Consider the following 13211-nt stretch of genomic DNA (forward strand, 5'->3'; position numbering starts at 1 on the left):
CAACATTATTTAGTGTACTCTTTTAACATTTATTTTACTGTAAATAAACAATTCCTTCAATGTTATTTTTGTTATTTATTGTTTGAAAGAAATTTGATAAATTACAATGTTTGTGTAATCAGATATGAAGGTTTCTAAGGTTTGATTATCTTCTTTATGGCCTTTTTACTGAAGAAGAAGAAGAAGAAGAAGAAGAAGAAGAAGAAGAAGAAGAAGAAGAAGAAGAAGAAGAAGAAATATACTCAATTCAATAAACCTCTATGTTTTTTTTATCTTTTGCTCTGCTTTTGTGTGTTCCAGGAATCACCATGTATGCAGTTGGAGTGGGTAAAGCAGTGGAGGATGAGCTGAGAGAGATTGCATCTGATCCAGTGGAGAAACACTTCTTCTACAGCGCAGACTTCACTGCCATCAGCCAGATTGCAGAAAACCTCAAACTCAACGTCTGCGCAGGTGTGTTTAAATTAAAGAGTATTACAGACAAAACACTTCAGATGAAGTAACAGTATGCTGTTCTATAGCACCATCTAGAGCCTGATGCAAACACATGCAATCTTTATTCAAAAGTGAGTCCAGTATTATGTACATACATTTGGAGTGAAAATTATTAGCACTACTGTAAAAGCTTTACAAATATTTCCCAAGTGTTGATTAATTTTTACATGTTTAAATGCAATAGATTTGCTAACTCTAATAACTAATTTATTTTGCCATGATGACAGGACATAATATGTTTCTACTTATATTGCAAGATACTATTATTTAGCCTAAAGTTCAATTTAAAGGCTTAATTAGGTTAACTAAGTTAGGTTAATTAGGCAAGTCTTAGAATAGAAGAATAGAAGTTTGTTCTGTGGACAATCTGTGGACAATAAATATTTTTCTAAAGGGGGATAATAACACTGACCTTCAAATTGTTTTAAGAAAATAAAAACTGCTTTTATTCCAGCCCAAATAAAATAAATAAAACATTCTCCAGAGTAAAAAAATATAGGAAATACTGGAAAATAGCTTTGCTCTGTTAAACATCACTTGGGAAATATGTAACGTAGAGCTACTGTAAAGTAATATTTGGAAAAGTAGAGTTAAAATAATTTTTGACTTTTTGCACTATTTCTATAACCTTCCTCAGATGTTTACCAATTGCATAAATGTTGATGCTTTTAATAACGAATATTGTGTTTATTCTTGCTCATTTTCTGCACCGTTGTTCAGCGGAGAGTAAAGGAGACATCGAGGTGAAAGATCCCTGTGCCTGTGAGAGTCTGGTGGAGTTTCAACAGGTCACGATGTCCACCATTGAGCAGCTCAACCAGAAACATATCCTTTATATACTCACTACAGATCCTTTAAAACATATAACATTGCATGCAACTAAACCCTGCAACTCATTTAAAGGGTTCATTAACCCAGAAATGTCAATTTTGTTATGAATTACTCATCTTCATGACATTTTAATCTCCTGAGACATTTGTTCATCTTCAACACAAGTTAAGATGTTTTAGATTAAATGCAGGAACTCTCTCGTCTTCCATAGACAGCAATGAGCTCAGGGATGTTCAAAGTCTAAAAAGCAACCCAGGCTCATTTCTGGAGACAGTGAAATATGTAACCGGAGGTGTCTGCTTGCAATTTTTGTTTTTGCAAATCCACCAGAGGCCGCTGTTTATGCTTTTTGATGATCTTATCATTTTCTTGCACATCCTCTTCTTGAGTAAATCCACCAGAGGGCACAATAAAACACTTCAGCTGGCCAGGCCAGCTTGCTGTCAACCGACAGACTGACCCATCCACCCCCGTCCCTAAACCCTACTGATGTTACAAAAGCAATCTAGAAAAGAAAAAGTGTTTTCACCACTTTTTCAAGCTGTTGTTTATTTATTTATTTCTGGAACTGTTCTTTGGCATACTTGAACCCCGCCACTGGGCAAACTGGTAACAGCGGAAAAGCCGTCCACATGGAGGTAAGTGGTCAGCTGGTATCGCGAAAAGCAACAGAAACCGTAAACGGCGTCATACTGCCCAGTAGCATTTATTTTAAAGACGAAATGCAGCCAGACAAAGCTCTTAATTTGCGCTCTCTAGAAATGAAGACAGGGGTACGTATCCACAATAAGCCTGTGTTGCACAATTTAACCATATGTTCTTCCAGGCACATATTCTCGGTTCTCAAAAATGTAGCCCTGGGCACATATTCCCAACCTGTGTTGACATCGTACGCCCCATTCACACGGGGCGTCAACGCTTCCCATTCATTTTGAATGGGTGACGTCAGGTGTTGCCGAACTGCATTGTGGATCCGTCAGTGCCGCTTCAGAGGCGTTGCTCGCTGCAGAAGTTGGGACTAGCTCAACTTTTTAAGCGCCGACAGAAGCCTCAGCCAATCGGATCGCTGTATGCAAATACACCAGCTAGACAGTGGCCTATTGCTGACTGAATTTCATTGGCTGACGCTTCTATGACGATCGTTTCAGCCCCAACTTCAGACACGCCTTCAGTCAAGCATTGACGCTGAAGCCCCATGTGAATGGGGCGTTAGAATCATTGCTGACTATGGAGGAGGAGAGAATTCCAGGATTTCATCTAAAATATCTTCATTTGTGTTTTGAAGATGAACGAAGTTCTCAAGGGGATTGTATTTACATGAGGGTGAAAAATGAATAATAAAATTGTAAGCTGCGGTCAGTGCAATATCCTTGTGGTTAACGTGCTGACAAATAGTGCAGTAGCACTTCAGGGCGTCCTGAGTTTGAATCCCGGCTCGTAGACATTTACCATCACTACCCCCTCTCTCTTTCCCACTTTGCTTCCTGTCTGAAACACTGTCCTATGCGCTTAATAAAGGCCAAAAATAAATCTTAAAAAAAAAAAATGCAAACTGCCGTCACATTACAGTTTGAGCATGTGAAATTCTATTGTATGGTGCTGTAAAACAAGGCAGGATAAAACAAGCTGATTAGACTAGATTGAGATTTAAGATGCTCCATATTTTACATTTCTGCTCAGAGAGGTCATGTTTTGATCTATTGGTGTTACGGTGATGCGATTTCGCAGGTTCTTCACAATTCCTTTAAGTTGTAAAAGCACAAATCAATTGAGTTCACTTATAATATTTTGTTTTTACAAATTTAAGTGGATTGAACATAAAACATTTAAGTTGTCCCCCCCAAAACATAAGTGCACTGTGGCGCATTGGGTAGCACGTTTCACAGTAAAAAGGTCGCAAGTTTAAGCCTCAGCTGGTCAGTTGGCGTTTCTATGTGGAGTTTGCATGTTCTCCCTGTGTTTGTGTGGGTTTCCTTTGGGTGCTCCGGTTTCACCCACAAGTCCAAAAACATGTGGTTAAATTGTCCGTAGTGAATGAGTTTGTATGGATGTTTCCCAGTGATGGGTTGCAGCTGGAAGGGCATCGCCGCGTGAAACATATGATGGATAAGTTGGCGGTTCAGTCCGCTGTGGCAACCCCAGATTAATAAAGAGACTAAGCCGAAAAAAGAAAATGAATGAATAAATAGTTTGAACAAGCAGGGGGCGACATGGTGCAGTGGGTAGCCTCACAGCAAGAAGGTCGCTGGTTCGAGCCCCACCTGGGGCAGTTGGCCTTTCTGTGTGGAGTTTGCATGTTCTCCCTGTGTTGGTGTGGGTTTTCTCCGGGTGCTGTAGGGTGGATTGTGTGCGAAAATTGCATGTGTGTATGCTCTGGTCCTCCAGATTGGGGGTTGAAAGTTGGGCAAACAACTCACCTCATAAAAGCAAAGTTATTACGAAACTCCAATATGGTGCGGCAAATATCAACCTCGAAATAAATTACCCCGGGAGTGAGTGAACTTTGAACAAGCTGCAAAAGGCTTTTTTTTTTATAATTATTTTTTCGGGGTTTTCACCTTTATTGGATAGGAAAGTAGAGAGAATTCACAGGAAAGCATGGTAAGCAGAGAGAGGGGAAGGATTGGCATAGGACCACTAGGCGGAATTGAACTCGGGTCGCTGTAAGCACCGGAGTGCATGTGTCAACGCCCTAACCACTACACCACTGGCGCCGACCAAAAGGCATTTTTTGAGTCCAAGCTTTAACTTTGGAATGCAGCAACATGCAAATCTTGTCGCACGAGCTTGCGTTTCATGTCTGTTGCATTCGTATGCCTTATAAATACAGCCTTAAAAACACTAATCTTGCCCACCCCAAACTATTGAACACCAGTGTAAAACTAGTAGATTTACACACGCTGAGAACAAGCTGAAGGGTCAGAACTGAAGCCTCTCAGTGGAAAGAGAGCCTGTATTGTGTCTGTTGGTCTTCTGGCCTCTCTGGTTTGGCTCCTCATGTAAACCTCTGTGACCACATGCTTCAATGGCTCTTTGTTCACATCTCTCACTCAGCATCATTCAGAAGAGCTCAAAAGAGCCCTTGTGCCTCGTCTGAGGCCAGAAACAGATGTTTCTCAGCTACTATAGATGCTGATGCACGTCTCCGCTGGGTCCATTTAAGTAGAATATGATGAGATTGCAGAGGAAGGAGGTTGTTTGGAGTTTATCTACAGATCTTGCAGACAGGAGTCATTCACACATGGGTTCAGTGGTTCATGCTGTGCTTCTTCCCACATCTACTTTTTAACTGAATGTATAAGTACAGTACAGTTAATAGCACTCCTTTGAAATTTGAGTTCTTTTTAATATAGTTCTCAAGTGATGTTTTACAGAGCAAAGATGTTTTTTTTACAGGATTTCCTATTAGGTTGGTTACAGAACAGGCAGCACGGTGGTGCAGTGGGTAGTACAATTGCCTCACAGCAAGAAGGTCGCTGATTCGAGCCTCGGCTGGGTCAGTTGGCATTTCTGTGTGGAGTTTGCATGTTCTCCTTGTGTTCATGTGGGTTTCCTCCAGGTTTGCCCCACAAGTCCAAAGATGTGTGCTTTAGGTGTTTTGGGTCAGTTATATTGTCCATATTGTATGAGTGTGTGAATGAGTGTGTATGGGTGTTTCCAGTGATGGCTTACAGCTGGAAGGGTATCTGCTGCGTAAAACATTTGCTGGATAAGTTGGCGGTTCATTCCATTGTGGTGACCCCCGATTAATAAAGGGACTAAGCACACCATCAGTGGAGTGGCTTCATAACAACTCAGTGAATGTCCTTGAGTGGCCCAGCCAGAGCCCAGAGCTAAATCCTATTGAACATCTCTGGAGAGATCTGAAAATGGCTGTACACTGTCGCTTCCCAACCAATCTGATAGAGCTTGAGAGGTACTGCAAAGAGGAATGGGCAAACATTCCCAAAGACAGGTGTGCCAAGCTTGTGGCATCATATTCAAGACTTGATGCTTTAATTGCTGCCAAAGGTGCATCAGCAAAGTATTGAGCAAAGGTTGTGAATACTGATGTACATGTGATTTTTCAGGTTTTTTATTTTTAATAGATACTCCTAGTCTTAGCAACTGGATGAGTATAAAGGATGATTAAGCAAAATAGTTTCTACTCTATAACTAATGTTCTCAACTCACAGCAATAAAACTTTTCAATGATTGCAACAGTTTGTATTCAATAGTTTATTATTATTATAATTTTTCATTCTCCATATCTGCAATTCCTGTATTTTGGCATTTTTTTGCAGTCCACATAGAATCTAACATGGAAATCCATGTTTTCTTTATTGGCATTGATTGTTTTGAAATTTAAAAGTCATTAACATGCCTGTGGTTTAATTTCTGTAATAAATATGGCTGTCAAGCCAGGATCTTGATGGTTTATTGTGGGTATGTTGTTTACATGAAAAAATCTGTGTTACAAGTTAAACAAAAATTCTATTAAACAATTATATTTTGAATTTAAATAGTTTTTGTCTTGCGTTTACATTAATTCTACATTTAAATAGCCAAAATTACAAGTTTCAGTATTTTAAATGTGATTAATCGCGATTAATTTTTTAAAAAAGGTGCGATTTAATTAGTTAATTTTTTTTATCGATTGACAGCACTAATTAAAATATAATATAATATAATATATTAAAATATAATAAAATATAATATATTAAAATATAATATAATATAATATAGGGTGAGGCAGTGGCACAGTAGGTAGTGCTGTCGCCTCACAGCAAGAAGGTCGCTGGTTCGAACCTCGGCTCAGTTGGTGTTTCTGTGTGGAGTTTGCATGTTCTCCCTGCCTTGGTTTCCTCCGGCATGCGGTACAGGTGAAATGGGTAGGCTAAATTGTCTGTAGTGTATGAGTGTGTGTGTGGATGTTTCCCAGAGATGGGTTGCGGCTGGTAAGGCATCCGCTGCGTAAAAAAAAAAAACTTGCTGGATAAGTTGGCGGTTCATTCCGCTGTGGCGACCCCACATTAATAAAGGGACTAAGCCGACAAGAAAATGAATGAATGAATAATATAATATAAATATAAAATAATGTATTATTATATAATATTTGAATAATATATAATATATATATAAAAAATGCCAGCACTAAATTAATTTAATTGAATGTTTTATTTTATATTATTCAAAAAAAGAATTGTAGAGTAGAATTGTAGCAGCAACTTTTAAATCTTCTTAAAAGTTGCATCTTCTGAAAACTATTTACTGTTTTCTAGCCAAAGTATGATGGATTGATCATTTTCTGTGTATGTCCTTAACCACATTTTACTGTCAGCCATGACCAAGCGATTGGAAGTTCTGGAGAAGCAGTTGCTCTGAAGACAATGAGCGAAAAATCCTGAAACACACAGCAGCAGTGAGGAGGAGGAGGAGGACGGGGCCCGTCGGGTGTGAAGGGGCTCTCAGTACAGACATCTACAGGTCGAACATCTGAGGCACGAGGCCTAATATTTCCACTGCCATTTCTGGACATGGCTCATATTGTTCCCTGTTTATACATGATCTGTATTGTACGGTTTGTAGAGAGTTATATATTTATGACAAATTTGATAATAGCATTTATACACTAAAAAGGGAAATGAAGTGGTACCACTCTGAAATATTGTTTGCTTTGATTGTTTTGTTTTGGCACCAAATGTGAAACTATAGAAACGTACGTCTATGCACAAAAAATTACAAAAACAGATACGCATTATACTGTTGTACAGTCTTAAAATCATTAGTTTACAAAATACTAAAGCCAAAAGAGACAATTTAGTGTCTGCATGAACATTTTTTAATATGTGTATTTCTTGTACTGGACTGCAAAGTTTTTGACCCAAGAATGGCCTGAATGATTTGTTAACACTAAAAAAGGAGATTTGATTTGTGTGAACACAGGGTAATGTGTACAAGTGCCCCTTAAGATTGCAGTTTTTTATTATTGTTGTTATTATTAAGAGCAATTTACAGAATCCAAGTCCGATACCTCAGAGTTTTCTGGCCTCAGGTTTTTGTTTTATAGACGTTTGCAAAAAAAATTATAATAATGGCCCCATTATAAGGCTTTGACAGTATATGTGAATTCTTGTACTTTTTGGATATTTCCTAATAACACTCTTTTTAAAAACTTTTAAAGTGTGTCTGTGTTCATTCACAGTGGGAAATAAATACATTTTCAACATGTAATAATGTAAAAGGGACTCTCATTTTCTTAAAATGATTCAGTAAATTATCTACACTGTAAACCCTAATAATTTGAGACTATTCAAATGGTTTGAGGAAAGTGATTCCCTCAGTAGTGGGAAATCGACAACTTAATTAATTGAGTTCACCAAATGTAGTCTCTTCATTAAATTAACTTAAATGTTTAATTACAGAAAACTTAAATGTTTAAGTATAGATAGCTTAAAATGGCTAATAGACTAAACTTCCAAACTTCCCAAGACCTTTTATATAAGTTGAGAGTTTGAGCATAGTTATAAAAATTAACCCGGCTTAATGGTTTCAAATAACAGGTTTTTAAGTAAATAACCTCTTTTTACAGTTTACTTCAATTTCAACCAGGTTGAATCTTCATTTTTTTTTCTCAATGGCTTATATTTCTTACATTTGAATCCATATTGTTTACATGGAAAAAAAAAGTTAATGGTGTGAGGAACATTTTTTATAATCACAAAATTTTACCCTGGTAGCATGGTGGCTCAGTGGTTGGCACTGTGCCCTTACAGCAAGAAGGTCACTGATTTGAGTTTGGTGAACTGAACAATTTAAGTATAGTCTAACAAACTGGCAAGTTAAATAAACTTAAATATGCAAGTTTTGGGAGACTCCATTACTCAGTTAAATTAAGGCAATGAGTTTACTCAATTAATTTAGTTCAGTCAACTTATAAGGGTTATTAAGAGCTGTGTGTGTGTGTGTGTGTGTGTGTGTGTGTGTGTGGTAAAAAAAAAAAAAAAAAAAAAAATATATATATATATATATATATATATATATATATATATATATATATATATATATATATATATATATATATATATATATATATATATATATATATATATATATATATAAAATTATTTGGTCACTCTTTATTTTAATGTACAGTTCATGCTGTTAACAAACCAATAACTAGGGCCAGACAGAATCTGGAAGTTTTTTTGCTATTTCTGCGCAGAATTTTGTAAAAAAAAAAAAAAATCTGCAGATTTATGTGGAATGATTTGTTTACAATGCAAATCCAGTTAGCTCCACTTATCTGGTAAGCAAAGCAAGTCTCTCATTTAATAGATCTACTGACTGAGACAGAACATATTACTTCACAAACTGTACTGTAAATAAATCAAGTGAACATTTTCAAATGAGTCTGTAATGTTATGGAAATTCATTTAAAAACTGAATAAAATTAAATGTACTTTCATTTACACAAGTAAACAAATAGACTCAATGATGGACTGAAAATCTGTGGAAATCTGCGGATTTCTACACGCACAGATTTCGTGTGGGCCTACCAATAACTAAGACTATTAGCTCAATAAACTATTATTTAGCTGCCTATTAGTTATTAATGTAGTAATTGGGTTTAGGTCAGATTAGGGATATAGAATAAGATCATTCATAATTAAAACTAAACAGTTAATATCTTAATAATAGGCATGTAATAAGCCAGTATTTAATAGTGTGAATTGTTACCCAAACCAAAGAGCATAAAATTACCAAAAGGCGACACTCCAGTGCGATTTGGGAAACAGCCACTAGATGGCGCGGCGGCCATTTTGGAATGAAAACTAATAGAACGACAGCATATGATAAATCTGTAAAATAAACTATTAAAAGTACTGATGTTTGTGGTAGTAAGTGTTGTATTGTCGTCTTTCACATTGTATCTCAGCTTTAATGCGCTTTTTAAATAAATTAATTAAAAAAGCAGCTGCTTGCCATCGCGACTGCAATAAGATCAAATGGACAGCTGACCGCTTTCACTACAAAATGGCGGAATTCGTGGCTGTTGCTGGGTGCTGCTGTTGCAATGGAACGTTCTATAGACCTTTTTCTTGGAGCGCAAAATTACCCATTATGCTTTGCGTGTATGCGCAAGGAGAATGCGAAGAACTTCCAGTCGGCAGCTGATGCGTGTAAACAGTCACATTTGGACAGCTTTGAAACGATAGTTTTAATCTATTTTACCTGCTTTTATCCTCTTTGAACTAATACTGTTGTCCATCAGCACCTTCTCCCGGACTGATCATTTAAAAAATGCGATCTAATAGGATGGAAAACAGCTGCTGTGAGGCATTTTCCCCTCGTTGTCATACGCATCTTCTGCAGTTTAAATGAAGCCTCGTCATCGCTAAAGTCAATTTTCTCTTTATTTCAAATATATAACCAGCCCAAACAAATGTAATTCACCAAAATGTTTGACACACACACGTAGCCTGTACTGTGCCACTGACACACTGATTTAATAACAGTGACAAAGTGAAAATATAGGCTAGTGTCATTTCAAAATGACAGAAAAACACAAACCGTGGTGAATACAACACACGACATAAAACACAAACGGCTCGCGATTAGAATGATCAGCAAATCAGCCAGCAGAGGATCAATAACAGACTTTTATAGGTCATTTTTGTAAATTGCACGACTGTCATACCTGTTTCATGCCAGTACTCTGGTTTGCTCTCTCTCTCTCTCTCTGTGTGTGTGTGTGTGTGTGTGTGTGTGTGTGTGTGTGTGTGTGTGCGTGCGTGCGTGCGTGCGTGTGTGTGTGTGTGTGTGCGTGTGTTAAAGAGTCGCTGAGCTAACAGCTGACAGGCCGGGAACACACACTGTATTTCTGACGGCAGACACGTGAACTAGGAGAACGTTTTTCTCGTATTTCTGACGCACTTGAACCATGTTACAGATTATAACGGCTTTAACAGACACATTTCTAAGTTGTGTGTCACAAAAACACTCTGTTATCCATTAAAACGTTATTGAAACCCATTTTTGGAGCGCAAATGACCAGTTGTAAACGCTGTAAAAGGAAGTTTTTAACATTCTACCGGAAGACGCTGGTCGATATGGCGCCCTCCATGCAGCAGCCCTGAAAAAGGTCTGTTGAGTGTCGCCTCTTGGTCATTCTGAGCTCTTTGCCCAAACTAAAGTCCTACAGAAATGTTATTATTTAAAATGTTTTCTTGTTTAAACCTGTGCTTTATTTACAAAATGCTGGCATGTTTAAATCCATAGCTAAGAGTCAAATTAGACCAACTGTTGGGTTAAAAAGCGTCATTTAAATTGAATTGAAAACATTAACATATTTGGTTTGTCCTTACTTGACCCAACATTGAATTTAAAACAATCCAGCACTTTTTTATAGAAGTATACTGTTGCACAATATCTCAACATGACTTGCATCTACAAACTTCCAGACATGTTTATTGATCATCATCATCATCATCAGCCGCTGTGTAACCCAAACGCAAGAGACCATTAACACGAACATTCAAAACAAAAGCTCTCCTGATGCCGGCAGACCTTTAAACATCTAAAACAGTCCTTCTTAATGTGCTCCATGATCTTTTCTGCATCTCTCTGAGGAACCGCTAAATGGTTCCCAGGGATGTGAGCTCCGGCACAACAAGTGTTCCTGCTGCTGTGACCTTTAATCTGCAGGTCTCGATGGGGACCATCACTGATTCTGAAATGTCAGAGATCCCCGCTGGATGTGTGTTAATTACAACAAACATGCAGTAATACTCAAGATGCTGAAAGGACAAATGTCTTGTTATCTCAACAAAGCTCCCTTAAGTGAATGATTGGCTTTGTAGGAGCACATACACATGTTGAGGAAAAGGTCAAGGTTTTCCAGAAGGACCACAGAGGTAATTGTTTGTTATGTGGGGTGAATATGAGGCGATGTAAGGATCATATTAGGATATTCGGCCTTTACAGTTTATGGAATTGATGGCCTGAAAGACTGTATAAAATCCTCATCATGGATTATTGCACAGCAAGAAGGTTGCTGGTTCGAGCCCCAGCCGGATCAGTAGGCATTTCTGTGTGGAGTTTGCACGTTCTCGCCATGTTGGCGTGGGTATTCTCCGGGTGCTCCGGTTTTCCCCTACAGTCCAAACACATGCGCTATAGGTGAACTGAATAAAATACATGGGCTGTAGTGTATGAATGTGAGAGTGTATGTGTGTTTTCCAGTACTGGGTTGCAGCTGGAAGGGCATCCGCTGCAAAAAAAAAATGCTGGCGGTTCATTCCGCTGTGGTGACCCCTGATAAATAAGAGAGTTAAAGCTGATTTATACAGCTGTGGTTGACGCCGATGCCGACGATGATCACTTTAAAAACATGAGTGACCATATGTCGCAATGAGGCATAACACAAGCTCTGTGATTGGTTAGCTTGATAGCAATGTGGAGTGTGCGGGGCAGAGAGCCACAAGCTCGATGAAGCGAGTGTTTGCAAGTGTCGAGTCCCGTGAAGGAGCTCCAGATGGAAACTTTTGTTTTGTATTAACCTTTTGTTTAAAGATGTTTCACGTTCGCCGGTTCCCGCCTCTGAATGAGGGAGTTTCAGCTACTTGTACTTTAAGGTAGCGTTCAGAAAAAACAAAACATCTGCGAAGAAACTCGACAAAGAGGAATATACTGTAAAAACTACTGCCAGCTAGTGTTTTAGAAGTGTCATTGCAGCGCAACACAAACAGCACGCAGAAGTATAAATGCAATGCTACGCACAAGGCATGTGCCGTGGGTCACAACGATCCATCGACGCAGAAATATAAATAAGCCTTAAGATTCAATAAGACTGTTTCCACTGCATGTTTTCTCTCAAAACATTCCTTTATTGAATTGTCTGACATACCATTTAAAATTGCGTTTCTTTTTTTCACTAAAATGTGGTAAGACTTTATTTTGAAGGTCTATTTGAGTATTAGTAGACTGTCTGCTTAATATCTGTTGGTATGCTCCTTCAACAGACATTCAACTGACTATAAAAACTACATGTAAATACATGTCAACTTACACTAACCCTAACAGTCTACTTATAATGTCATGAGAATTAGTTGACATGTTGATGCGATGAAAAAAACTGCTTATTAATATGAATTAGATTTAATATTTTGTTATGTTAGTTATGTGGTTGCTGAATTTACATGGGCTGAATTTAAGCAAATTAAATTCAGTAATGTTCAATTACATTCGTTGGGTTAAATCCAGCTCATATAAATCGTTTGCAACCACTTACCTTAAAAAATAGTATAAATCCAATATTCATCCATGTAAAACTTTTACAATTTACATAAGAATACACTACTTTTAACAGAACGGCCTGCCAATGGAGAAAGATGCAACTTGATTACTAACCAAGCCATGTTTTATGTTTCCAGTTCAAAGGTTTCTCAAAGTAGAGATGCCCATCTGATCACATGATCGGCAATCAGGCCTGATCACATGATTTCAGACTCAATCGGAGAATCGGACATTACCTCCCAAACAACATTGGAATATATATATATATATATATATATATAGTTATGCTGTGGCACAGTTTAACCTCCTTCTTGACTTCACACAGAAACAGCAGCATGTGCGGCATGGCATCACTTTGTTGCAGAGACGCTATTGGTTAAATGACAGCAAAGAAGAACACGGAAGCAGCTTGAAGCGGAAAGCGCGAGTATGTCTGTGGTCTGGAGGTATTATAAAGTTGATGACGACAAGATTTCCATAGCAAACTGTGAGATATGTAAACTTGGAAGTGTCTGCCAGGTGTTTTAAGTTAAGGTGCTCTTTGTTTTTATATTCGATTTTTTGCATTATAAGTCCAAAAGTGAAGAATTGATGTTATTTATTACTTG

General features: G+C 37.9%; 1 protein-coding gene across 12 annotated transcripts in view; it reads left to right on the forward strand.

Annotated features, from left to right (window-relative positions):
- The window catches only part of matn4 (matrilin 4), a 57618-nt gene extending 50130 nt beyond the window's left edge, over positions 1 to 7488 (forward strand). For 11 of the 12 annotated variants that reach the window (XR_015492763.1, XM_087255535.1, XM_087255537.1 and 8 more), the window contains 3 exons: positions 301 to 453; positions 1216 to 1320; positions 6641 to 7488. Coding sequence is in view for 11 of the 12 variants with exons in the window: in XM_087255535.1 (XP_087111661.1) it covers positions 301 to 453; positions 1216 to 1320; positions 6641 to 6690 (308 nt within the window). In the remaining variant the exon portion in view is untranslated. 12 annotated transcript variants of the gene reach the window in all.
- The last annotated feature ends 5723 nt before the right edge of the window (positions 7489 to 13211 follow it).

The sequence above is a fragment of the Danio rerio genome, chromosome 6 (genome assembly GCF_052040795.2).
Source record: "Danio rerio strain M-AB ecotype USA chromosome 6, GRCz13ab, whole genome shotgun sequence".
NCBI classification, from domain to species: domain Eukaryota; kingdom Metazoa; phylum Chordata; class Actinopteri; order Cypriniformes; family Danionidae; genus Danio; species Danio rerio.